General features: G+C 50.8%; 1 protein-coding gene across 2 annotated transcripts in view; it reads left to right on the top strand.

Annotated features, from left to right (window-relative positions):
* The window catches only part of LITAF (lipopolysaccharide induced TNF factor), a 393,403-nt gene that overhangs the window by 329,728 nt on the left and 37,191 nt on the right, over positions 1 to 26,484 (top strand). For both annotated transcript variants that reach the window (XM_069647796.1, XM_069647795.1), the window contains exon 3: positions 18,418 to 18,577. In XM_069647796.1, the coding sequence (XP_069503897.1) occupies positions 18,418 to 18,577 (160 nt within the window). The remainder of the gene's footprint in view (positions 1 to 18,417; positions 18,578 to 26,484) is intronic.

The following is a 26,484-nucleotide window of genomic DNA, read 5'->3' on the forward strand; positions in this document are numbered from 1 at the left end:
GGTGAGCCATCCCAAGCCATGGATTTCCGAGAACTCATTCTGGAACTAAAACAGGAATAGGCAACCTTGATAGCAAACTTGACACATTATCGTCAAACGTCAACCAATTACAGCACCGCCTCGACAAACATGGCAACAGGCTCGATACCGTCGAACAGAGGGTCTGCTATCTCGACGAGAACACAACCTCGCTCACTTCTAGAGTGTCAACGCTAGAAAACCAAATGAAGACTGTTATTGCCACAAATGAAGACCTAGAAGGTTGCTTGCACCGCAACATCATCAGGCTGGTCGGGGTAAGAGAAAGACAGATCCCAGGAAAAATTGAAGTTTGTCGAGAAAGCATGCAGAGACCTCTTTGGAGCCCCTGCCCTGTCGCAGCTGTTCGTGGTTGAGAGAGCCCATAGTCCCAACCAGCTGGCCCATCCAAGGAGCCACCCCACGTCTGATAATTGCCAGACTCCTCAACTTTAAAGATCGTGACACTATACGTCTGGCCACGGATAAGGGTGAATGCCAATATGACGGCAACATCATCCCGGACTTTCTCCCTGGCGGTCCAGGCCCTGAGAAGGTCCCTTTCTGGAGTCAAACGCTGCTTTCAAGACAACCAAATGTTATTCTCCATGCTATTCCCGGCAAAGTTGGGGATTCAACACAACGGGAAAGCCCTATTCTTCAACACACCGGAAGAAGCAAACTCCTTTCTGCACAGACTCTGGTGCAGACACCCTGAGAACAATCCAAGACCACCCAGAAGAGATCGAGCCAGAAGAACCCGCCATGGCGCCACAACTCGCTCACCCACCATGAACTCCCCACAACCTCTCTATTGCACTAGAGCTACACACCACAGCAGATTTGAAGGGAGCTACTGACCTTGGATGGGCACTAGCGCCCCAAGCTCAGCAATGTTAATGACTTTGTTAAAAGGGGGGGAATACAGACAGGCAAGTTGGGGGTTGCCTGCATAAGGGTGGGAAGAAGCACGCTGTTGGGGAAGTTCGCAAGTTGCAGATCTGTCGCCCGACTCCGCAGTCACTCTGCAAATTTATCTTATGACTGTCCAGCCACATGCTATCAACCTAGGGACGCCGTAATGACACCCGAAAGCCCGCCAAAAACACTAGGAATGACAAACAAACCCGACAAATGGATAGCAGTCAAGCACCACATTCAAGCTATTTACCTGGAATATTAGGGGAGGCAACCCCCCGACCAAAGCACGGAAAATAACTCAATACCTCCAGAGGCATAAGATGGATGTAGCCCTCATTCAAGAAAAACATCTTCTCCCAGACTCCGAAAAGGGCTGGGCCCGCGACTGGGGCTGCCATAGATATTTCTCCTCATATTCCTCCTACGCCAGAGGGGTCACCATCCTCATAGACAAGAAAGCAAGGTTCAGGCTACTGTTGACCGAAAAGGACACGAAGGGCAGGGCGCTCCTGGTGCACGGGATCTTGGAAGGGAAAAAATTATCCTTGTGAACTCTTATGGTCCGAACACAGACGGGGCAAACAACTTTGACTGGGTAATGACCCACCTAGAAACTGTAGGACCAGCCACAATCATCTGGGGTGGGGACCTCAACACACCTCTAGACCCCCAGAAAGACAAGTCATATGCGGCAACTGTCCCCCCTACCAAAGCAAGCCTCCAGATCCTTGAAATTTGTAAACGCCTATAATCTCGTGGACATATGGAGACCTAGTCACTGGGAAACCCGACAATACACCTTTCACTCCTGGGCTCATAACACAAGATCACGCCTTGACTACCTACTAGTGTCCTCCCAGAGTCGTCTCCAATGGGGACACAGCCAAATTCTACCGAAGACCCTCTCTGACCACTCTACAGTTACTCTTGAATGCACTGCCCCAGACAACAAGAAAGCCAGACCACACTGGAGGTTCAAACCCGGTTCCCTACAAGACTCAGCATTCACGGACGAACTTCGAACAGAGATGACATCCTTCCTTGAACTCAACCAAGGCTCAGTCTCATCGGTTGGAACTCTATGGGAAACTTTGAAGTGCTATGTTAGGGGAGTTTGCGTGGGAAAAGAAGACAGAATATGGAAAATAATCAGGAAAGAGCTAACCACCAGCGAAACCCGACTGAGAGAACTCGAACTTGAGTGTACCACCTCGAATGACCCTAACTCCCTTGCAACTCTTAAAGAAGAGCTTGACAAGTTCAGGGCCACGGCAGAGAGAGAAATAACATTCCTAACACGAGGCCAGCGCGTCCGTCAATATGGTGAGGGCCAGAGACGCAGAGCCCTCCTCGCGCGACTAGTGGCAGCTGACAGGAAACCAACCCTGGCAGAAAGGGTCAGAGATCAACTGAGGCACTCTGGTATACACCAAAGAGGACATCACAGAAAACTTCTGCGCCTTCTATCAGGACCTATATAACTCCAAACATACCTCCAACCCAGAGGCCCTCCATAATTACCTTAAAGATATTGAACTATATTGGGTAACCGACGAGTTAAGAGTACCCCTGAACAATCCCATCACGTTAGAAGAAGTCCTTCAGGCAATAAAAGAACTGCCCAACACTAAAGCCCCGGGGGGCCCTGACGGCTTGATAGGTGAATTCTAAAAAACCTTCGCCCCTCTCCTGGCTCCCCTTCTGCTACAGGTCTACGAAGAGGTGTTAGAATCCGGAGTGCTACCACCGACTGTATGAGAGTGAATGTAATCCTCTTACACAAAACAGGGAAGCCCCCACAGGAATGCTCCTCATACAGACCAATTTCACTAATTAACCTTGAAAACAAAATCCTAGCGAAGGTCCTCACCAACAGACTACTCCCCGCTAAAGCTCGGACTAGTGCTTGCCGATCAAGCATGCTTCATACCAGGCCGTAACACAACATTTGGCATAAGACGGATGTTCGGAATCATGGAGGCGCTCGATCCCACACACCAGGCAGTAGCAGTCCTGATCGACGCCGAAAAGGCCTTTGACTCCGTCGAATGGCCTTTCCTATTCGCAGTCCTGAGACAAATGGGCCTGGGTAACCGCTTCCTTGAACTGATCGCCCTCTTTTACAAACACCCTCTGTCAATCATCATCCTGGGGAAAACAAAGTCTGAGGTAAATAGATGGAAACTCCTTCCGCTCACATTGTGGGGGCACGTTTCACTGGTTAAAATAGTGATTCTACCTAAATTCCTTTATCTCTTCCCAACATCCCTCTCCTGGTACCACAACACTTCCTCCACCGCATACGGAGCTTGATCCTCGAACTGCTATGGGCTGGTAAATCTGCAAGAGTGGCATACACTACGCTGATACAGCCGGTAACGAAAAGAGGCCTCGCACTACCGGACCTAGAGCGCTATTACTGAGCTGCACAAGCCCAATTCCTCAGCTGTTGGTATGCTACACACTTCATCAGACCCCATGTTCAAATCGAACAAGCCCTCGCAGCCCCCAATCTACTGAGAGCAGTAATCACAGGCCATTTGTAAGTGCCACACCGCAACACTGAACGTAGTTCTTTCTACCCATGCCATCTGGAAGAAAATCGTGCAGAAAAGTGATGTGCAGATCAGATTCTCCCCTCATATCACGGCAAGGTTCATTCCAGGAGTTCCCTTGACCTCCGAGAAAGTGTACCTACAATGGACAGATAAGCTACAAATTAACAGACTGAAAAAACTCTTTATCGAAGGCACTTTTCTAACAACCCAACAAGCCTGAGACAGAGGAGGCGACATTTCCCTGAACACTTTCGCCCATTTCCATCTCCGCCATGCACACCATGCGATCCTTCCCTCATTTCTCCATCAACCACCCACATGGCAACTACTATGCGGGGTGATACAATTACAAGGAGAGAGCCGATTGGTCTCCACGAGCTATAAATCTCTTTTGACGGACACAACCCTCCCACTCACAGCTCCCAAAAGGAGATGGGAGAGATCCTCAACAAATACAATACCAGACGAAGACTGGACCTATAGCCTGCGTCAAACTCGGAGTATCGCTCAATGCACGGTACAAACAAATACACTTCAACTACCTACACCAGGTATATCGCACACCTGCAAAGCTCCACTCACAATGCCCGTCAATCTCGGCATCCTGTGCACGATGAAATTCCCCAGCAGCAGACTTCATTCATTTGGCCTGGGTATGCCCACCAATCACCAGATTCTGGAACCTTGTGTTTGAAAAAAGGTCAGCAATATTTGGAACACCACTGGAACTTAACCCCACATTGGCACTCCTTGGCTTAACCAGACATCTACCACTCCCCGTACGTAAGCTAACAGGACTACTATTGGTAGAAGCACGCAGAAGGATCGCTATATCCTGGGGACGAGGACCTCCTCCCACCCTTTCAAGATGATTAAACGACATTACTTTCTGCCAGGACGTCGAAGCAGATTTTATTAAAACCCTGCCTCTTCACGCTCGACCCCAGACATCTGAGGCCCATACATCTCATATCTGATCTCCACCGCAGACACACTCTCGTCACAGAACTCGACTCCAAGCTCTCCCAAACACGAACTCTGACACCAGGCGAAAACAGGCAGCAATGTATCAACATGTGAACTGTGACTGCAATATCCATAATGGCGGCAAAAGGGTGCAGGGGAGGGGAGAAGGGGGGCAAGGATCTCACAATGCAACTGGTTTGTTTACCTTTGTTCTCTTGTTTGAAAAACCAAAATTAAAGTTTAAAAAAATTAAAATAAAATAAAAAGTTACAAGGGCAGCCATGAAGGTCTGGGGGAGGATGGAAGGCAGGGAGCCGGATCAGAGGAGCCCCATCACTTTGCAGGATCTGGCAGGTATGATGAGCAAGACTACACTTGTATGCGAAGGTGTAAATGAGAGCAAACTCTTCACGCCGTTGATGGTTGTATATATTCTTCTCCCCCAATGCTAGTGGATGCTGCTTGTGACAGAATGGTAGCATGGGTGATTGGTGGGAGGGGTCAGTAATGCGAGGCAGACAAGTGCTTGTACTTCTCAAAGTAAGACATTTTATTAAAGGAAACGTTTGCAAATAAAGCCTTGCTTTTGCCCTACTCTACCGAGGAATTCCCTGCCTAGTAAAAAGGCTAGGGGAACAATCTCTAGCATGGGTAAACTGGCCCTCACACTAAACAACAAACATTCAAAGAATATGAAAAAGCAGCACAAGATAAACAATAATTGAACTATATTCGGATGACCTTCACCTGTCCTGGGTAAAAATCCTTTCCCCAGGTTTAAAGTCGGCTTCAAAATATTCAAATCAAAAGAAAAGGCTTGAACTAGTTTTGATCAGTTCCAAGTCAAAGTTTATCGAACAAAAATCCGCTGGTAACAATTCTGTGTTTTTAGTTGTAAAGATCCCTTTCCAATTCCAGCCAAGAAAATGGCACCAATGGTAATCTTGGATACCTTCTGTTCAAGATTATTTGCCACAGTTCAAAAGAATAGGTATATAACCTCTCGATCTACAAATGTACAATTGGTTAGGAATTCTGCAATACATCTTGTATATTTATCAGGACGCTTCTCTTTGGGTTGCTGCTTCCCTTTTAACAACCACCCTTCTACTTCTGTTACTATGAGAACAGCCACCTTTGTCCCACAGTATGCTACTACTTCAAACCATACCAATGTGACATGTGTTTACAACTTTGCATACCACCGCAGTTTTGGTACTCCTACCACTGCTTTGTACTTCGAAATTATCAGAAAAAAAGTCTGACAAGACACTTTAACCTCTCAAGGTCGGCAAGGCAGTCTTCCCTTCAAGAACTTTCTACAAGGGGGCAGCCTCTTTGCGTCTTCAGTCTGTCAGTCTGTCTGCCACAATAATGGAATTACAACTGTTCAGTACTTCAGAATCAATAGGCATGTATTGACAAGACACCTCGACCTCTACAGGTAGGTAAGGCACTCTTCCTTTTCATGAATTCCTAAAAAGGGGGCAGCCTCTTTGCCTCTTCCGTCTAACTGCCACAAGAATAACCTGCCTCTGCCAATAAGACTGACTTCCTTTCAGCTTCAGCAGTCTTAAGCATTACAGGTTAACTTCTTCAATATTCTTTACAAGTACCCAGCTCCCTTTCCCCAGCTTTACTCGCACCTTTTCTGTCCAAGCAATTACCCAGAAGCTGTAGTGCCACTATGTCAGCTTCAGGTAACAATGCCACACTGAGGCCATTGGACTGTTGACAACTTCACAGATTAGGTGGATGGGTTTAAACAAGACTTGTTTCACTATGGAAAGGGTACACCTCTTGGCTTGGGTAATGCGCGTTCTCTTCAGTATAGTAACTTCTTAAAATAAAGAATGTCAATTCTGGATAATACAAGGTTCAGTCCTCAAAGTGAAAACATAATTAAGCACACGCAGCCACTCTTTAAGGTAGATTTTTAAACTTGAAGGATTTAATGTTTTTTTCCATGTGGTATAAAGAAGGCAACTTCTGACTTCCTTCTGGAAACACAATTGTTCACACGCGACCTTCCTTGATGCCGTTTTCACTTGTAACTCTTGTAATTTTTGTAGTATGTTAACGTTAGGATTTCGTAAAACCACTGAGTAATTCAAGAGTTCAACAATGGGTGTATTGGGTTTTTCTTCTTATGTGAACAACGCAGCTTTCAGAATAAGCGTGAGGGCTACTTTTCCATTGGTAATACTCAGTTTAGGATTCTACTTGCTTTTAGCTGTACACAAGTTATTTCGGAGCTAATTACAGTACCGGCAAGGCTTATTGAGTGAATCTAAACACTGTGCTTCACTAAACAGCTTCAGGGACACTGCGGTTACGGGTTGCTTTGCTTTCCTGACTCCCTCGACCTCTTCTACTACTTCGGCACACTTGGGACCCACACCCTTCACCAGCACAGATGTCTTTCCGTCTAGCCTCTTTAGTTGGGAGTCTTTTACTCCTAAAACCCTTGGCTTGCCTTGGGCTCCTGCGCTGTCACGACTCTGCAATCACAGCAACTTGGCTCACATGGGGAAAACTTCACTTCCAGCACGTGTTCCTCTGTGCAACCTCTGCAATACAGGTTTTGAGAACACAGGACACGCTCAGAACCTGCGGGTGAAATCTGCTGTCTCCACGTTCCAGCATCCCTTCTGTTCGCACACTTTCTCGTGAATTGCCAGCCTTGTGCCTCCTCTGCTACTACTACTTCCAGCCTTTCAGCTCCTGTGACAGCTCCTTCTCCCTCTCCTTCCCTGCTGGGGCCTTTTATGCCACACAGGTTTGAAAATTGGCTTCAGGTGTGAGCCATTAGTTTCAATTTCCTGACTGCAGCAATGGCTATTAGGCATAATTGCCCTACCACTACATCTAGATGCCTCTTCAGCCCTCTTCCTCGTCTGTTCCTCTAGGATGCCGGGGCATGTAGTTTGTTTCATAAAAGTTGCGTTGTTCTGCTTCTTTATTTATAGGGGTAGATTTAATTCCCTTAATATATTTAACAGAGGGGCTGTGGGGTTTAACTTTTTATAGAGGAAGATGGTATTAGACCAGACATTTCCACATCCATTGTAGTGTACCCTTGCAATTGAGGGTGGCATTCAGTTTTAAATAGTGTCTTTCTTTTGGTACTTAGTGTGCTTTGATGTTACAACCTTAAGGTTCACAACCTTAGATTTGAATAGAAGGTTGAGAGACATTAAAATGACAATAAGCCATAACCTCTTTCGGCACAGTGGTAAGAATCTCCCTGTTAGAAGAAAAATACTGTGTCTCATCCCACGGAATCTCCTCACTACCCTGAACCCTGTCTCCACCCAGGAGATCCTCCCGCAGTACACCACCCGTAGGGTTGGGACCCGAAAGCATTTGCCTTCCCCTGGCCACCTGGGAGGAGACTATAGGCAGGGTTTCAGGGAGGGATCTGCCGGATTCTTCACATAGGCCACTCATTTGTAGTGAGAGAAGCGGAATGGGTGAATGTCCGGAGGAGTGGAAGAAAGGGGGCCTTTAGTAAGAACGACAATATTTGGTTAGTAACGAAGGACTGAAACGGGATAAACTGCAGAGAACAATGGTGAGATTGATCAAGGAGGACGTTCCCCCTGACATAGTAATAACTCATTTAGGTGGGAGCAACCTAGCCCAATTGGGCAGAGGGCAACTGCTGAACGAAATGCACTGCGCATTGAGCACGGACCTGGGGGCTTGTGAGTTGATGTGGTCCGAGATGATTCCTCGGTTTGCTTGGAGAGGCGCTAATTCAAACTCTGTAGAGGAGAAGTCGAGGAAAAAGTTGAATATGAAAATGGCAATATTTTGCATGCGGGCTGCCTTCTCAACAATCAAGACACTGGCTGATAAACCTAGGAGTGCCTGGGTATTATGACAAGGACAGGGTTTACCTGTCGGATATGGGCTGGTACATCTTTTTGTTTAACTTGGAGAATGTTTTAACCCCTTAAGTGCCACCGACGAGCCGGCTCGTCAGTGGAAACCGCTCCAGGTTGCCACCGACGAGACGGCTTGTCGGTTTTGGCACCTTGTTTTGAGCGATTCCTGCAAAGCAGGGATCGCTCAAAACTGTAATCCAACCCCGGGCTATGTGAGGGGGAGGTCCCCCCTCACTGCCAGGGGGCTGGATTACCTTCAGTTTCACGTCGGCGTGCGTAAAGCCCGTCGGCGTGAAAGTAATTTTCACTGTAGCAGCCATTTCGAGTTGCTGCAGTGAAAACAGAAGGTGAGTATTCACCTTTCTCCACCTCGATCTCCGGCTGTATTTCAAGCCGGAGATCGAGGCGGGTATCGTTGGAAAGGGGAGATTCTCCCCTTTACAACGATACCCATTGTGTGGCATTGCTGCCCGCAGATCGGGCGCATGGTGCACGATCCGTAGGCAGCAATGTCACCGGATCAATACAGATCCGTTTGTGACGCGGGGGTGGGGGGCTGCTTACTAGGTAAGCGGCCCCCTTCCCCCCGTGGCCCCAAAGCATGGGGCCACAGCGTCGGAGACCCCTGGGGGCAGATGATCATTGCCCCCAGGGGTGAAAATGAAAAACAAAAAATCGGGGGAGGTGGGAGGGGGTTTGGGGCCCTGGGGCCCACTAGGCCACCAGGGATAGAGGAACAAGTGGTGTCCCTGGAAAGGGGAGGTTCTCCCCTTTCCAAGAACACCACATATATGAGGCATTGCTGGTCACGGATCAGCGCAGAGCGCTCGATCCGTGACCAGCAACCCATTGGACCACCATGGATCCGTTACTTGAAGCAGCCCTCTCCCCCCAGCCCCCAAAGCATGGGGGCACATATGTGCACAACCCTGGGGGCAGATGGCTGATCATCTGCCCCCAGGGAAGGGGACAAAAAAAAGAATTAAAAAAAAACATGATTTTTTTGGGAAATGGTGTCCTTGGAAAGGGGAGATTCTCCCCTTTCCAAAGACACCCTGTGTGACAGCATTGCTGCCAGCAGATCGGGCGCAGGGCGCTTGATGCGCGGGCAGCAATGCACACTAGACACAGGGATGTCTTTGAATGGGGGGGTGGGGCTGCTTATAGTAAGCAGCCCTGCCCCCTCCTGGCCCCCAAAGCATGGGGGCACATATATGTACAACCCTGGGGGCAGATGGCTGATCTGCCCCCAGGGAAGGAAGCAAAATAAAAAATGAAAAGCACAAAAAAAAGGAATTTTGGGTGGGAGTGGAAGGCCACTAGCCACCAGGGATTTATTTTACAGAAAAGGGGGGAAATGGGTAGGTGCACCCACACATGTGAGGTACCGTTTTCATCGAGACACGTGTGGGGACGCGGGAAGGTAGGCCATGTGTTGTTGGCGGTGTGTTTTGGTGGGTGGCCAGAGCGAAATGTCTGAGAATTGTCTTCATTTCCAGCCAATTTCAGAGGCATTTCCTTGTGTCCACTCACCGAAACACGTCGCCAAAAACAGATGTCATACCTTCTCGCGTTCCCACAGGTGTCCCGAAGAAAAAGGTACCTTACATGTGTGGGTGCACCTACCGGGGGGGCAAAAGGAAAAGGGTAACTCACTGGTAACCCCAAGCCTTTCGGCACATCCCATTTTGTTCATGTGGGCAACCTACAGATTTGGGCCTCGTGTGTCAAAGCCAGCAAGTAAAACAGGGAACCCCATGCATTTCCCAAAAGAGGACACCTGTGGGAATCCAGAGGTCTGCCTTGAGTAAATTGTCCCAGTTTTTATAAGCCACAATCCCCAACAAAGTATGATATTTGGTGGGGAAAAAACACAATGTTCACTTTGTCTGGGGTTCTGGGTAATAAATCCTGGGCCGCTTCGCGCAAATCATACCTCTGCGGATTCCCACGTGTGTCCTCTTTTCGGAAATGCATGGGGTTCCCTGTTTCCTTGGTGGCTTGGACACCCGAGGCCCATATCTGTATGGTGTGCGGTGAAAGTGTGAATTTCAGATGTCAAAACAGACGTGGGGTTACCTGTGTTTTAAGCTTTCCCCTTGGCGCCCAGGTAGGTGCACCCACACATTTGAGGTACAGTTTTCATCGGGACACCTGTGGGAACGCGGGACGGGTAGGCCATGTGTTGTTGGGGGCGTGTTTCGATGGGTGAGCCGAGCGAAATGTGCGGAAAATGCGTTTTTTTTCCCCCACATTTCGGACTTTGCATGGTGTCTGGGTAATAAATTCTGGGCCGATTTGCGCAAATCATACCTCTGCGGATTCCCACGGCTTCCTCTTTTCGGAAATGCATGGGGTTCCCTGTTTCCTTGGTGGCTTGGACACCCGAGGCCCATATCTGTATGGTGTGTCGGTCGGCGGAGAGTCTGAAATTCTGGTCTGAAAACAGACTTGGGGTTACTTGTGTTTTTAGGCTTTCTCCTTGGCGCCCAGGTAGGTGCACCCACACATGTGAGGTGAGGTACCGTTTTCATCGGAACACCTGTGGGAACGCGGGACGGTAGGCCATTTGTTGTGTTTGTGTGGTTTTCATAACCACACAAACTGTGAATAATAAGCTATTTGTGCAGTATTGAGGGTGGCAAAGGGACGATAAACCGTTTTTTGCTCTGGCGGTAACTCAGGCGATTGAGCAGTGCCAAAACTAACCTCCTGAAAGTAAAGAGCACCAAGAGTAAATGGCCCCCTCTCAGCCGAGCACAGTGGGGGCAGCAAGGTCAAAATGGAGATGCCCCCAACCCAGCTTCCCCGACTGCCTCTCTTAGAGCTCTGGTTTCTAAAGCGTGGCCTTTTAGGTTGCAGTATGTGCAATTTATGGGGCTAGAACAGGGCGAGATTGTCTGGTCTCCTTCACAAGTGGTCTGGCCTTAGAAGCCACCTCCCAGCACTGCCCTGTCTGACTGAGCTAGCTCCCAGCAGTGCCATTCCATTGTGGGCTTCCTTCCAGCCCGCCCCCTGTCACTGTAATATCCCACCCAGCAGGGCGCTGCTGGTGGGAACATCCTTTCCAGCATTGCCGCTACCGCGTGTGATGCCCTCCAGCCCAGCGTTTCCAATAGGAGACATTTCCATTCATGCCCTGTTATTGCAAGACCGCGCACTCATCAACGCCAGTCAGCGTGAGCTTTTGCTTAACGCGCCCAGTCGGTGCTGGAGTCCTTATTTCTCTTGATACGCTTGACACGTAAAATACATCCTCCAGCAGTGCCCTCAGTGTTTTCGACAGTTTGGGCAGCGATTTCCTTGTTGCAGAATACATTCTTAATTTCAAAATCTTTGTTTTTTTCCCATTAATGTGTTCTTGGGCGCCTGGAGAAGTTTGGTACGAGTGTACCAAATAAAATGTATTTATTTTATTTAATTGTGCATAGGAGTCCAAAATACACTGTTATACAACCGTACGGAAACAAGTTCGAGGGGATTGGGTCCTCCGACGTATTCCAGATCTATGACATGTAATCACCACAGCTGTGCTGCTTCGGAAACTTTTTTTGGCGTCTGCGTCCTGCGTCGATGACGTCGATGCGCCGTCATCGAGGACCTCATCCGATGTGATAAGTAGGACGCACGACGCCCATAGCCTCAGTTCCGTTTTTTCCGCGAACGTGTTGCTTCGTGAATCTCGGTTAACGCCTCGACTCTTTGGAGTTCTGTTCTTCTCGGTTCTTCGAATCTGTTTGTTTTTGTGAGAAAATCCTTCGTGTGAAGATGTCTTCTACTTCGTCTTCGACCCCGCGTCCGGGCTTCAAGAAGTGCGGGGAGTGTGGGTCCAAGATGTCGGTGACGGACTCGCACGACGCCTGCCTCTGGTGCCTCGGGGAGGCCCATGACACGGATGACTCTATCGACTGCCAGTCGCTCACGTCCAAAGCCTTACGTGAACGTAAGAAGAAGCTGTCGGTAGGTCGGGTGTCCAAGCCCTGGAAGTCGAAGTCTGCGGGGCTTTCGACGGATGATTCGAGAGGAGACTCTCTGCGTCATCGTCGGAAGTCTTGTGGGTCTCCTTCTAGGAGTCGGTCTCGCCACTCCTCGGCCTCTTCGAGGCATTCTCGGAAGCGCCGACAGCGGTCGTCTTCCAGGTCCTCTTTGGAGGACTCTGCCCGGCATGTCGCTTACCCCACCAGTCGTGCGACGCCGGAGGAATGGGCTTCCTTCGGGAAGAAAATGCTGGCGATTCTCGAGTCGCAGGGTACTAAGCCGTCCGCGCCCCCGAGTGGGCTCGGTCGTGAGAGGTCGAGAGACACCGCTCGCAAGAGTGGTCGGCACGAGTCACGGGAGAGGTCCAGTTCGGACAAGGGGACTCGTTCTCGACGTACCCGTTCCAGGTCCCGGTCCTCGACGCGTTCGAGACCGTGTGCACCTGTGATGTCTTCGAGGAAGACATCGACGTCTGAGGCGTCGAGGGCATCGACAGGCTTTCTCGAGGCTCCGAGGAAGTCATCAAAGTCGTCGACGCTCAGGTCGTCGAAGGACACGCTCGGAGCTCCGGCTTCGAGGACTGTGTTGACACCGTCGATGCTGGCGGCGCTGCATCTGACGTTGACGCCGATTTACTCGACGTTGACGCCTATCCTCTCGGCGCCAATGCCTGTTCTCTCGACGCCGGCGCCGATTCACTCGACGCCCTCGACGCCTTTTGAGGCCGGGGTGTCGGAGGTACCCCGTGGCACGGGGGAACCCCCTAGGAAGGCTCTGGTTAAGAGCAAGCACTCTCGGGTGCCTTCTTTTCGCCACCTGGAATATATTTCGGAGGTGGATGAGGATTCTGATGGCCTGGTTCCTAGTCAGGTTCCAGATGAAATTGTCTCGGGCCATAGTCAGTTTGACGATTTGAGGCAGTCACTGCATGATGCCAGTGGACTGGACACCTCTCCGGAGGTGGAGTTTTGTAGGCCTGAGCCTGGCTCTCATGCCGATTCCTCGTACCGGCGCCTTATGGCTAGGGTTCCGAGTACTTGGGATGGTCTGCTCCCCCAGGGGAGTTTGTGCAGGATGAGATTACGGACATCCTTGATGTTGGTCCCCCAACTGACCCGGTACTGCCGTTCCATATGGCTTTACAGAGAAGGGTGGCGGTGGCTTGGACTGCTCCGGAGAGTCTCCCGGAGGTGGGCAGGTCCTTGTCGCGAAAATACCGTCCAGCCAGTAGCGACCCCTGCTACTTGACCAGGCACCTCACTCCGGAGAGTTTGGTGGTACAGGCGGCCACGGCGCCGGCAAAGCAGGCGTCGTACCCTACCATCCCTCCTGATAGGGACGACAAACGTTTTGATGGCTGGGCGAAGAAAGTGTTTTCTTCTGGTGGTATGGCGCTTCAGGCAGCCAACTCCATTTGTGCCTTGTCTCGTTTCACACACACTCTGTGGAACTGTGTTGCGTTAGCGGCTGAACATATTCCCGAAGGGGACGAACGGGATGGTTTCCTTGCTATGGTCCAGGATGGTAAGGATGCCATGTGTGAGTCTGTTCAGTCGGGTTTGGACATGGCTGAATGCGTCAGCAGGTCCATGGCGGCGAGCACCGTGATACGCAGGTTTGCGTGGTTGCGGAAGTCGGGGTTTGCTCCTGATGTGCAGTCCCGGCTCCTCAACATGCCCTTTGACGCTGAACACCTTTTTGGCAGCAAGGCTGACGAGAGCCTTGAGAGGTTGCAGACCTCAAAAGCTGCAGCGAAGTCGTTGGGCGCTGCAGTTCGCCAACCTCCGCCTTTTCGTCCTAGGGGACAGCAATGGAGGGGTGGTTCCTTTCGCTATTACTCGTCCTTCAGTAAAGCGAGAGGAGCTGGCAGTCAAAGAGGCCAACGCAGGGGTACCAGAGGTGGATGACAGGGTACCCGTGGTGCCAAGGCCGCTCGGGCAGTTGCCTCTTTGCCCTCAGGTAACGCCGCAGCCGCTACCACTCAGTCATGAGGCCATGTCCCATGGTTCGCCGGTTGGGGGAAGGCTGGCGCAGCATCTTGTAGAGTGGCGTGCCATTACTTCAGATGTGTGGGTTCTGGAGATCATAACCCACGGCTACTGTCTTCCCTTTCGGCACAGGCCTCGCGACAATCCACCGGGGAACCTCTCTTTGCAGAGTCCGGATCTGCTCCTTGCGCAGGAAATTCAAGCCCTGCTGGAGAAAGGCGCCATAGAACTGGTACCTGTAGCGGAGAGGAACAAGGGATGGTATTCCCCTTATTTTTTGATTTCAAAGAAAGACTGGGGATTGAGACCCATCATGGACTTGCGCGGTTTGAACAAACTCCTCAGGAAGGACAAGTTCAAGATGGTTACTCTCTCTCAAGTCCTCCAGGCCCTTCAGCTTCAGGACTGGTTGGTGTCTCTCGACCTCAAGGATGCTTACTTCCATGTGCCGATCCATCCCAAGCACAAGAAGTACCTGAGGTTCGCGGTTGGCGACTCGCACTTTCAGTTTCGGGTCCTGCCGTTCGGATTGACCTCCACCCCGAGGGTTTTCACCAAGCTCATGGTGGTGGTGGCAGCGCATCTCAGGCAAGGGGGGATTCACGTCTACCCCTACCTGGACGATTGGTTGATCAGGGGGAGCTCTCCCGAGCAAGTCCTGGATCATCTGTCCGTCACCTGCCACTCCCTTCACAGGCTGGGCTTCTCCCTCAATTTAAAGAAGTCCCATTTGAGGCCAACACAGCGGCTCCAGTACATCGGAGCAGTGCTCGCGTTCCGTGGGGCAGTGTTTTCCTCCCCAGGTGAGGGCTCTTCACATTCAGCAGATGGTGCACAAGTTTCAGCATGCCCAGACGCTCCCAGCGTTCGTATTCTTGAGGTTGCTCGGCCTCATGGCATCCTGCATTCTTCTGGTGCCAGAGGCTCGCCTGCGGATGAGATCTTTGCAGTGGGCACTCAAGATGCAATGGTCGCAGTCCTCCGGCAGGATGTCGGACCTGGTTCAGGTGCCGCCCTCGGTGGCCCGGGACCTTCTGTGGTGGGCCGTCGAAGGCAACTTGATGACAGGGGCTCCATTTTGGCTTCCCTGGCCGGAGGTGACGATCGTGACGGATGCATCCCTCACGGGATGGGGAGCTCATGCCAATGGGCTGACAGTCAGCGGTCGTTGGTCTCCGTCGGAGTCCAGACTCCATATCAATCTGTTGGAGCTGAGGGCCGTCAGGCTAGCCCTGAAGGCTTTTCTGCCGACTGTGCAAGGAAAGAATGTCCTGATCCTGACGGACAACACAGTGGCCATGCACTACCTCAACAAGAAGGGGGGGGCAGGCTCACTTCCTCTGTGCAGGGAGGCGATGCAGCTCGAGTTCTGGGCCATCCAGCAGGAAGTTTCGATCTCGGCAGTTCATCTTGCCGGAGACGTAAACGTGACGGCGGACTCTCTGAGCAGGCAGAGCACGATCTCTCACGAGTGGGAGTTGGCTCAGGAGATTCTCCCGGAGATCTTCGCCCTTTGGGGGACCCCTCAAGTGGATCTCTTCGCCTCCAGTGTCAACTGGAAGTGCGAGAGGTTCTACTCGCGGGAATTTCCTCGAAGAGGAGCCTTAGGAGACGTGTTCGTGGTGGAGTGGTCATTCCCGCTGCTGTATGCGTTTCCTCCAGTCCCCGTCATCCCGCAAGTGCTGCGGAGGTTACGGAAGTTCGGTTCCCGGATGATCCTCATTGCTCCGGTGTGGGCTCGGAGGACGTGGTACCCGGACCTTCTCGACTTGTCCATCTGCCCTCCACGTCGTCTTCCCTACCGAGACGATCTGCTCTCACAGGAGGGGGGTCAGGTTCTCCATCCAGAGGTCAGATCCCTCAACCTTCACGCTTGGCTTCTGAAAGGTTGAGGTATAAGGATTGGGACCTCCCTGAAGACGTGATGGAGGTGTTGCTCTCAGCCCGAAGGCCAGCAACAAAGTCTCTGTACCGTTCGGCGTAAGTTCTGCGACTGGTGCAGAGTTCAGAATTTGGATCCTTTTGCATGTGACATCCCCATGGTTCTGTCCTTTTTACTTTCTTTGGCCCACAGGGGCTTGCAAGTGGGTGCCATTAAAGGTTACCTGGCGGCGCTGTCCATCTTTAAGCGCTCGTCTGAAGAGTGTTCCTACTTTAAAATCCCTTTAATTTCACAGTTTCTGAAAGGGCTCACTAATGTGTTCCCTCCGTCACCTTTCCTGGTGCCCGGTTGGGATTTAAACCTTGTTCTTAAGTTTCTTATGGGTGCTCCATTTGAGCCTTTACATTCTTGCCCTTTGAGGCTGTTAACTCTGAAAACTGTGTTTTTAGTTGCGGTTACTTCCGCTCGCAGAGTGAGTGAGTTACAGGCACTTTCAGTTAAGCCACCCTTCACTGTATTTCACAAGGACAGGGTTGTCCTTAGAGTTCGTCCTTCTTTTCTTCCGAAGGTAGTGACGGAATTTCATTTGGCCCAGAAGGTTGTTCTTCCGGCATTCTATCCTCCTCCGCATCCTAATAAGGAAGAGGAGAGGCTCCATAGGCTTGATCCTAGGAGAGCTTTATGCTTTTATGTTTCATGCATGTCCCGGGTCAGAGTGGACGATCAACTCTTTATTGGTTACGCTGGAAAGCGTTTGGGACAAGCTGTGACGAAACAGACTTTGTCTTGCTGGAATACTTTGCCCATCTCGGAGTGTTATCGCTTGGCGGGTAAGGACCCACCGGCTGGCTTGCGGGCCCATTCTACCAGGGGTATGGCTGCATCTACTGCCCTGCAGAGGGGTGTTCCTATTCGCAACATCTGTGATGCAGCCACCTGGGCTTCAGTACATACATTTGTACATCACTATTCCCTCGATTCCATCCGAGGACAGGATCTGGCCTTTGGCAAGGCGGTCCTTTGCTCTGCTATTTGATTGGCAATTCTAAATTTTGATTCTAAATTCTTTCCCTCCTCCTTGCTCTGGTACTGCTTTGGGAGTCTGTCATAGATATGGAATACGTCGGAGGACCCAATCCCCTCGAAGAACAAGTTACTTTCTTACCTGGTAACGTTCTTTCGATGGGATGGTCCGACGACGTATTCCATATCGCTCCCTCCCTGCCTTCCCCGCTGCAGAATTTCTTTTGCGATTGCAGCTTACGTTCCGCAAGGCTTTGTGTCTGACTGGCAGTTGACTAATGTCACACTTTCTGGGGGAAAAAACTACAACTGAGGCTACGGGCGTCGTGGGTCCTACTTATCACATCGGATGACGTCGGACGTGGTCCTCGACGACGGCGCATCGACGTCATCGACGCAGGACGCAGACGCCGAAAAAAGTTTCCGAAGCAGCACAGCTGTGGTGATTACATGTCATAGATATGGAATACGTCGTCGGACCATCCCATCGAAAGAACGTTACCAGGTAAGAAAGTAACTTGTTCTTCTATTTGAAAAAAGTACAATGTATTTGATCGCTGTTCTACAGCACGTGCATTTTCACCGTGCTGTCATCTGTCCGGTTTCCGTGCAGTCTTCCCTTTTGCAGGCTGCCAATCTCTCACAGAAACAAATATGCAGATTCAAACGGCATTTTGTTGCGTTTTCAGCATCTTTTTGTACACTCAGCGATTTGCCAGCCCCGTGCCTAGTCTTCCGTGTTAGCTATTACTAACGAAACTTGGCTAGTAAGGAATGTCAGCTTGAAACGTACAGTGCACTGGTTGACCTCCATTTTCCAACCACGTAATCCTAAAAGATGTACAGTCTGAGACCCCAATTCAGTGTGTTTTCCAATGAGGGTTTTTCCATTATAAAACGCTTCTGTGAATTGCCCCCCCCACCCCCCATGGCTTGTAAATTACATGGATATTGTGTTTTATTTGAAGAAAAATTGCTATCCGTGCAATGCTCTGTGAGCTTGTTCAAGTGTTTGCCATTGAACAGATTTGGCCCATGTCAGCATGTCAGGTTGTTATAATGTTGCAATAACGTTTCTGCAAATGTTTGCATTAATCCGCAGAATGCTGCCATTTTGAGCATTTCAAATATCTAATTCTTTACATACAGTTGTGTGTAGTCTTTATACATACTAATTCATGTTTTTCTTATAGTTCAAGTTCAGACTGTATATGTGCAGCAGCCAGCCGTAACATTTTATGACCGCCCTGTGCAACTGTGCTGTCCTTCTTGCAACCAGATGGTGGTCACGCGAGTGTCATTCAATGCCGGAGCGCTGACCTGGCTTTCCTGCGGTGGCCTCTGTGTTTTAGGGTAAGTTGGTGCATGCTGTTGCAGTTGCCACTTTGCCTTTGTGTTTACCTGTATGCTGTTGTCTTGCCCTTTCCCCTAACCCACTGTTGGGCACTGACCGCACACTATGGGAGAGCAACAGTGCTGGAAATGGACAAAAGTTACTGGGGGAACCATCTCCTGGGGGTAAGGGAGGGTGGGGTGGGGGAAAGAAGAGGCCGAGCAGCGTAGCCCATTGCCACATCTGCTTCAGTCTCTCTTCATACAACCCAAGCCGGGCCATTTGCATAAAAGCAAGGAGCATTTTTGGAACATAAGAATGCCCATCATTTCTCATAACTGATTATGCTCGGAGATAAGGACAAGGTTGCCCCTCCCCCCGACAGAGGTACCTGAGCCAGACCCGACGGGGGAACCGGAGCCAGGACCTTCGGAAAGTCCACCGCATAAGAGGAGGAGGACGCATCCTACGCCACCTCTCCCACCTCTGTGGCCTGCTCTGCCTTCCCCCCGGTCTACTACCCACGGGGATGATACAGGCACGGACAGGGCTACGACAGCTACAGATGACGACGGAGGCGACGACGAGACGTGTCCCCCGTCGCCACCTGCCCGGGCGTCCCCACCCGACGAGATTGGACCCTTTCATGCCATGATTTCCAGGGCATCCGAGCTCTTCCAGCTCTGCCCAGAAGAGAAGAAGAAGGAAGGGTTCCTTTACCAACGGCGCGAGGCTAAAAGGAAGACATTCCTCGCCGTACCACTTCTTGATGACATCTGGGATGAGGGGCTCGCCCTCCTCAAGAACCCTGCCACGGCGCCGGCAAAGAGGGACCAGTACGAGAAGAAGTACCGGGACCCCGACGCTGCCCCCTTGTGCCTTCGGGCGCAACCTACCCCGGATTCGGTCGTTTCGGCGGCGGCAAAGAAGAAAGCTGGGGGGGCATCGGCCTCGACATCAACTTCCACGCCGGACGGCGAGGGCAGGAAGCTGGACACGATGGGACGACGGGTCATCTCAACCGCAGTGACGACTATCAAGGCGGCCAACGCCCTGGCTATCGTAGCCCGCTACGACAGGGAGTTGTGGTTCAAAATCACCCCGCTGTTGGACTTCCTTCCGGACGCCAAAAGGGCTGAGGCCCTTGAAATCCTACAGGAAGGTGAGATTGCTTCGGACCACGCCATCACGGTGGCAACTGACATCGCCGACACCGGTTTCCATCAGTTGGGCAACAACATTTGCCTGAGACGACGAGGATGGCTCAAGGCGACGGATTTCCGCCAGGACGTACAAACCAAGGTTTTGGACATGCCCTTCGACGGGAACAACCTGTTTGGGAAGGCGGTTGATGAGTCCCTTCAGGCCATCAAGACAGACACGGAGACTGCCCGGGCACTGGGAGTGCTCCAACAATGACGGCCGTCCTTTCGGAGCTCCGGAGGCAGACAAGGTGCGTCCAAGGGATCCAGCAGTGGGTCCTCCACGTACCGCCAAGTGGCAAGATCTTCGTCCCAGGAAGCCTATAGGGGATGCGGCAAGTCAGGTGGTGCCCGTCGTCGACAGGGAGGTTAAGGAGGCAAGGCGGCCTCCAAACAAGATTGAACCGACCATGGGGTCGGGCCCCCGCCGAAGCACCCCGGTGGGAGGCCAGCTGGCGAGGTTCGTCAGCGTGTGGGAGTCCATCTCCACCGACCGTTGGGTGCTGGACGCCCTGGCCCAAGGGCACGCCCTCGAGTTTCAGAAGAAGTGCCCTCGCGTTCCACCCGTGGCCAGGAAGGAAAATCACGTCCCTCAACTACTGTTGGAAGTAAGGGCGATGCTCAAGAAGGGTGCCATCAAGCTCGTCCCAAAGAGGCTTCGGGGCTCCGGAGTTTACTCAAGGTACTTCCTCATAAAAAAGAAGACCGGAGGATGGCGCCCCATCCTGGACCTGCGACGACTGAACAAGTACATCAAGGCACAGAAGTTCTGGATGGTCACCCTCCAGCACGTGCTTCGACAGCTGGAGGAGGGCGATTTCCTGTCGTCGTTGGACTTGGAGGGTGCGTACTTCCACATTCCCATTCTAAAAAGACACCGAAAGTTCCTCAGGTTCGTGGTCCAGGGGCGGCACTACCAGTTCAAGGCCCTCCCGTTCGGATTGAAGTCGGCACCCAGGGTGTTCACCAAGTGCCTCGCACCGGTGGTGGCGCGGCCGCGTCTACAGGGGATCCACGTCTACCCCTACCTGGATGACTGGCTCATCCGGGCAAGGACAAGGGAGCTCGCTGTGGAGCACACTGCGAAGACCGTCCAGCTGCTCACGGACCTGGGATTCTCCATCAACTTTCCAAAATCCCACCTGGTTCCGTCGCAAGTCGCCCTGTTTCTGGGAGCCAAGCTCGACACAGTGGCGCGGCTGGCCTCGCCATCAGAGGAAAGGACTAGGACCATTCTGGGCAAGGTGCAGCGTCTGATGGCCACGGACATGGCCAGGGTAAGATCTATCAAGTCCCTCCTCGGGATGATGTCCTCCTGCATTTATCTGGTGCGCCTTTGCAGGCTTTGGATGCGCCCCTTACAAGAGATCCTCGACGCCCGCTGGGTCCAGTCGAGGGGCAGCTTCGAGGACAGGATCCCTCTCGACGAGACGTTCCGTCAGGCGATCCGGTGGTGGGGTACCCGCTCTCATCTGTCGGCAGGCACGGACTTTCAGACCCCAGCTCACCAGGTGACGGTGATGACGGATGCCTCCCTGGCAGGTTGGGGAGCGCACTCTGGAGATCTTCACGCCAGAGGCCTTTGGCTCCCGGAGGAGAAGTCACTCCACATCAACATCTTGGAGCTCCGCGCAGTGTTCTGGGCCCTCAGGTCTTTTCTTCCGTCCCTCAAGGGCAAGGTGGTGAGGATCTTCACCGACAACACCACCACGATGTTCTACATCCGGAAGCAGGGCGGAACCAGAGCCCCTGCCCTATCCAAGGAAGCCCAGGATCTGTGGCATTGGGCCGTCGCCCAAGGGATGTTTCTGGTTCCTCTTCATCTGGCAGGAATAAAAAACACGATTGCCGACTCACTCAGCAGAGAGCTGTGCTCGTGCCACGAGTGGGAACTACGCCAGGATCAAGTGGATCGACTCCTCCGACGATGGGGCGAACCCCAAATCGATCTCTTCGCGACGAATTCCAAGTGCCGGAGGTTCGCCAGCAGGTTTCCCCAGCCGAGGAGCATGGGCGATGCTTTCTCGTTCCCCTGGGACGGCCTATTTCTTTATGCGTTCCCTCAGCTGCCGTTGCTGCTCCGGCTCATCAACCAGCTCAAGAGGTCCCGGTGCAGGATGATCCTCGTCGCACCGGCGTGGCCGAGACAGATCTGGTTCCCGGACCTTCTGGACTTGTCAACGTCCACACCAGTCAAGCTGCCGATGGACGCAGATCTTCTCTCCAGAGAAGGAGGCGCCATTCTTCACCACAACCCGGAGTCGCTGAACTTGCAGGCCTGGCTCCTGCCGCACTAGTGTTTGGAGGGTACGACATCCCGGCCGACTGCAGAGAGGTTCTTGCAAAGGCCAGGGCGTCCTCAACTCTCAAGTGCTATGGACATAAATGGAAGAGGTTCTCTGTCTGGTGCCGTGCACAGAAGATTAACCTTCTGCAGATTACGGCCCCTCAAGTATTGCCGTACCTACTGTCATTGGCCAAGGCTGGACTAGCTCACGCTTCCATCAAGATACATCTGGCCGCCATCTCACGATACACCAGAACTACGGGACGGGCGTCCTTGTGGTCTCATCGACTGGTGAAGGAATTTATGAAAGGATTGTTCCGATCATTCCCGCAGGTGAAGGCCCCTGCCCCGGCGTGGGAGCTCAACATGGTGCTGACCAGGCTCATGGGGCCCCCATTTGAGCCTATGCATTCGGCACCATTGAAGTTTCTGTCGTGGAAGACAGCGTTTCTCGTGGCCATCACCTCCGCACGACGAGTGGGAGAGATCCAGGCACTATCTTGCAAGCCGCCATACTTGACGTTTCACGACACGAGGGTGGTGCTGAGGACGCACCCCTCCTTCATGCCCAAGGTGCCGTCGGACTTCCACCTCAACGAACCCTTGGTGTTGCCAGTTTTCTTCCCGTCTCCTTCGTCGCCGGCTGAAAGGACTCTGCACTCGCTGGACGTAGCTAGAGCGCTGAAGTTCTACGTGGACCGCACGAAGAGTTTTCGGAAGACATCGCAGCTGTTTGTGAACTTTGGGACTGTGAATCAAGGGAAGGCTCTCTCGAAGACTTCCATTTCCAGAAGGCTCTCCGGCTGCATCATGCACTGTCACCGTTTGGCAAACCGACTGCTGCCCGGCCGTCCGAGAGCCCATTCGACCAGAGTGATCGTTGCTACCACGGCGTTCCTGTCTGGTGTGCCCCTGCTGGACATCTGCAGGGCTGCGACGTGGAGGTCGACGCATACCTTCACAAGATTCTACTGCGTCCATCGGGACTCCAGGGAGGAGTCCAGGGTCGGCCAAGCAGTGCTGCACAACCTGTTCGCTTAAGGTGAGCCTGGTGAGGAGAAAAGAGATGCTTAATGTTGAGTTGTTGTATTGCTTAATGTTGAGCCTGTTGCCACCTCCCGTGGTTGTGCATGTGTGTACTGCTATGTATTCTCTTATTCATGAGCATGTGAATCCATGCCAGACGCCATGCTGGAGAAGGAACAAGTTACTTACCTGTAACTGTTGTTCTCCAGCATGGGTCTGGCATGGATTCACATGCGAACCCTCCCGTCTACCCCTCTGCGGCTCTTTACTTGGTCATACTGCCACTTTACGTGCTACCAAATCTGAGGATGGCTGCCAGAGGCGGGGCTTAGGGAGAGGGCAGTCATTGGCTGGGGGCAGTATCACCCAGAGACCAGTGATTGGTTACTACTAAGAAAGAGGGATCAGAAACGAAACTGATACTGATTTTTTTTCTATACCGAGGATTCCCGGCCTGACGACGGGGAATATTCATGAGCATGTGAATCCATGCCAGACCCATGCTGGAGAACAACAGTTGCAGGTAAGTAACTTGTTCCTTACTATTCAACACAGTCCATTACTTCATCAAAAAAGCATAAAGGCACAAAAGAAAGGAAATTAGCTTTTGAATTGAAATTGTAGCACTATAGACACACAGAGCGCCCACAATCTGATAACATGCATTTAGTAGGAATCCAACCTTAGAATAAAAAAGCATGTATCAATTCCCAGCCATCCCAAAGCCTCATGTTTCCTAAAGCATGTTTCACAATGACATATTAATATTATGCCGAAGAGTAAGTCACCGAATATGCCTTTCTTCATTCCTCTCGAAAGGTTTAATCTTTTCTGCATATTGTGTTAATTTTGAAGACACAAACCTGGCCAATTACACAGTAAAGAAATATTACTTGAATTATCATGTTTTGAAGTCTGATGATAGAATTGTTATATGATGAACTCATTTTCTGTAGCTAGTACTACTTAATGGTACGCTAGTGTTGTGGTAACATAGTTCACAGAGGCAAGACCCCAATGCTAAAATCATATATATCAATTTCTAGATCTAAACTCATGGTCAGATGTTGACTGGACGAATTTAACCTATCGTTCTTCAGAGGTCGATAGACTGACTGATGAAGGTAATAATGAAGGTGCTTAGAAGTTGAATGATCCCTGCATGAAGTGCTACATACGCCTGGCCCTGAAATGGAGGCCTCCATCTGCCAGGGATGGTGTTAAGCACAGCTGTGGGGCACGGTGTCTATAGAGCATGAGGGGGAATAGCCATCCTCTTTCCCCCAAGCTCTCAGTTTGACCCAAAACTGCCAATCCTATGTTGTTCCTGATTAATGCAACAAGCTCACTCTGTTTCAAGGGCTTGTCTGCACAATTCGGACCCCCCTGTATGTGGACCTTCGGGAGCATAGGATCTTTGAAGTCTGTCGAAATCATCAAAAGTTAAAAGATTCAGTGTTCATAAACTCCTTTTCTTCAGATACCTGTGCTCGTATCAGATTTGTATAGATTGTGGTAAAAATGTGCAAACTCCTGAATATATGGAACAGTCGACAAATAGAACCATCGTCATTCACCCGGAAGGGAAGAGCATTGAAACATGCAAAGTTGTAAGGCTAGCAATCTGCCTGCTTTTTCTACATAATAGTGGATTTTCTTTTTGATTCTGAACAACGCATGTTCTACTTTAAAAGTGAAGGTATATTTTTTGCTTAGGTCAGCTCGGTGGTGATGCAACATATGAGGAAAAGCTTTTAACCCCGCCTTCTGCTTTTAATTCTTGGATCTCTTTTTCATGATGAATGGAGTATGGGTCATTATTACTCTATTATATACTTTGATTGGGTCAATAACAATCCTCGTGAGTCCACTGATTCCTGATCGATCTTGTGATAATCTTTTACAATATCTTTAAATGTTGTTTGTCTTCTCGGAGTCTATACTGTCCATTTATTTCTCATCTAGTAAATGCTGACATTTCTCTATGGACAACTTCATCGGTGATTTGATTACAGTGCTGGCAGATGAGGCATCTGGGAGAATATTTGCTAAATTGAAGTATTGGGCTGTGCTTTCCACCTACACATGATTTGTGTGAAACACCTGTCAGTGGGAGGCGGAAGGTGCAATGGCTCTACTAAATTATAATCTTCTAACGTTTTATTGGGGCTTTCCAGATCTTGTTGAACTGAGGGATGGCCTGCTGGTGCACCCTATTGGATCACGCACCCCATTCCACTCCCCATCAGTATCACACGGAGATGACCGATTCTCAAGGAATTCTATTGAGATATTCTAGAAACTCCACTTTAAAGCCATAAGGGGCATATATGACACCTATCACTAATTTAGCAGTACCTATACAAACGTTCACCAGTACAATTTGTCCTCTAACCCCCCCCCCCCCCCCCCAATCAGTCCACGTAATAACATTCAGGTGTGAAGATTTGAGAAACAAGATGGTGACAGCACATGTGCTTCCCTCACTTTCGAGATCGCAACCATATAGCACGTTGCCCACCCAGTCCCTCTAACATCACAGCCTCCTTTTAGAATGAGATTCATTTCTTATAAACAGAGTGTGGGGCCTTTTCATTTTCAAGCACTGCATTATTTGTTCTTTTAACGCAGCTTGCAAGGACATTGCCATTCACAGAGGTAATGTTAGACTCGGCTGTTCTTTCTTCCTACTTGCTTCTCTTCTGTACAAGTGGGATGTTTGTAATTGACATAACGAGCGTCCTGTGCATGTGCGCATTAACATATGTAAACACAGTGACATGCTTCCCAAAGAGAGCATTCAACGACGACCCCTCTTGCGCTGGTACACCCAACATCTCCTCCTCTGCAGTGGGTTGCTCTACTATAGAAAACAAACAGCTTTAAACTTTTGGGGTTTGGGTGTCCTCACTTCCTCACCCTTGACCCATAATGGGCTTTTATATAGAATACGGCCAAAAGCCCAACTGCACATAAAAAGGGGGCCATTATGCATGTGTGCTTTACATTCCGTTTGCTTTGCCATGGGTGAATATGATCTGCTAGAGGAAGCTTACAGAACGGGTGTCATGACTAGCCTCGAGATCTACAGTTGTCTTCATTTTGTCCTAATCTTCTAAGCAGTCCTTTTTTTTTTTTTTTTTAAATCTTTCGTGAAGTTGTTCTAGCAGTGCCTCCAGCTAGGATCTGGCATCTGTTTGTTTCAGTGGCGTTCTGGATTCGTCTCTAGTGCGGTGTTCTGGGATGGAAGGTATTTTGGATGTGGTTTGTTGTGGAATGCCTGTCCTTTTGATGTTGCTTGGATAGAAAATATTACCTGGCGTCTTCACTTTCTGGAGATGGCATCGTTTTCTCTGGGGGCATTCTTACTTTCATGAGGATTTGTGACATGGTGTAGTTCTTCCAAGAAAGC

Source organism: Ambystoma mexicanum, chromosome 2q (assembly GCF_040938575.1).
Source record: "Ambystoma mexicanum isolate Mex_15411 chromosome 2q, UKY_AmexF1_1, whole genome shotgun sequence".
Taxonomy (NCBI): Eukaryota; Metazoa; Chordata; class Amphibia; order Caudata; family Ambystomatidae; genus Ambystoma; species Ambystoma mexicanum.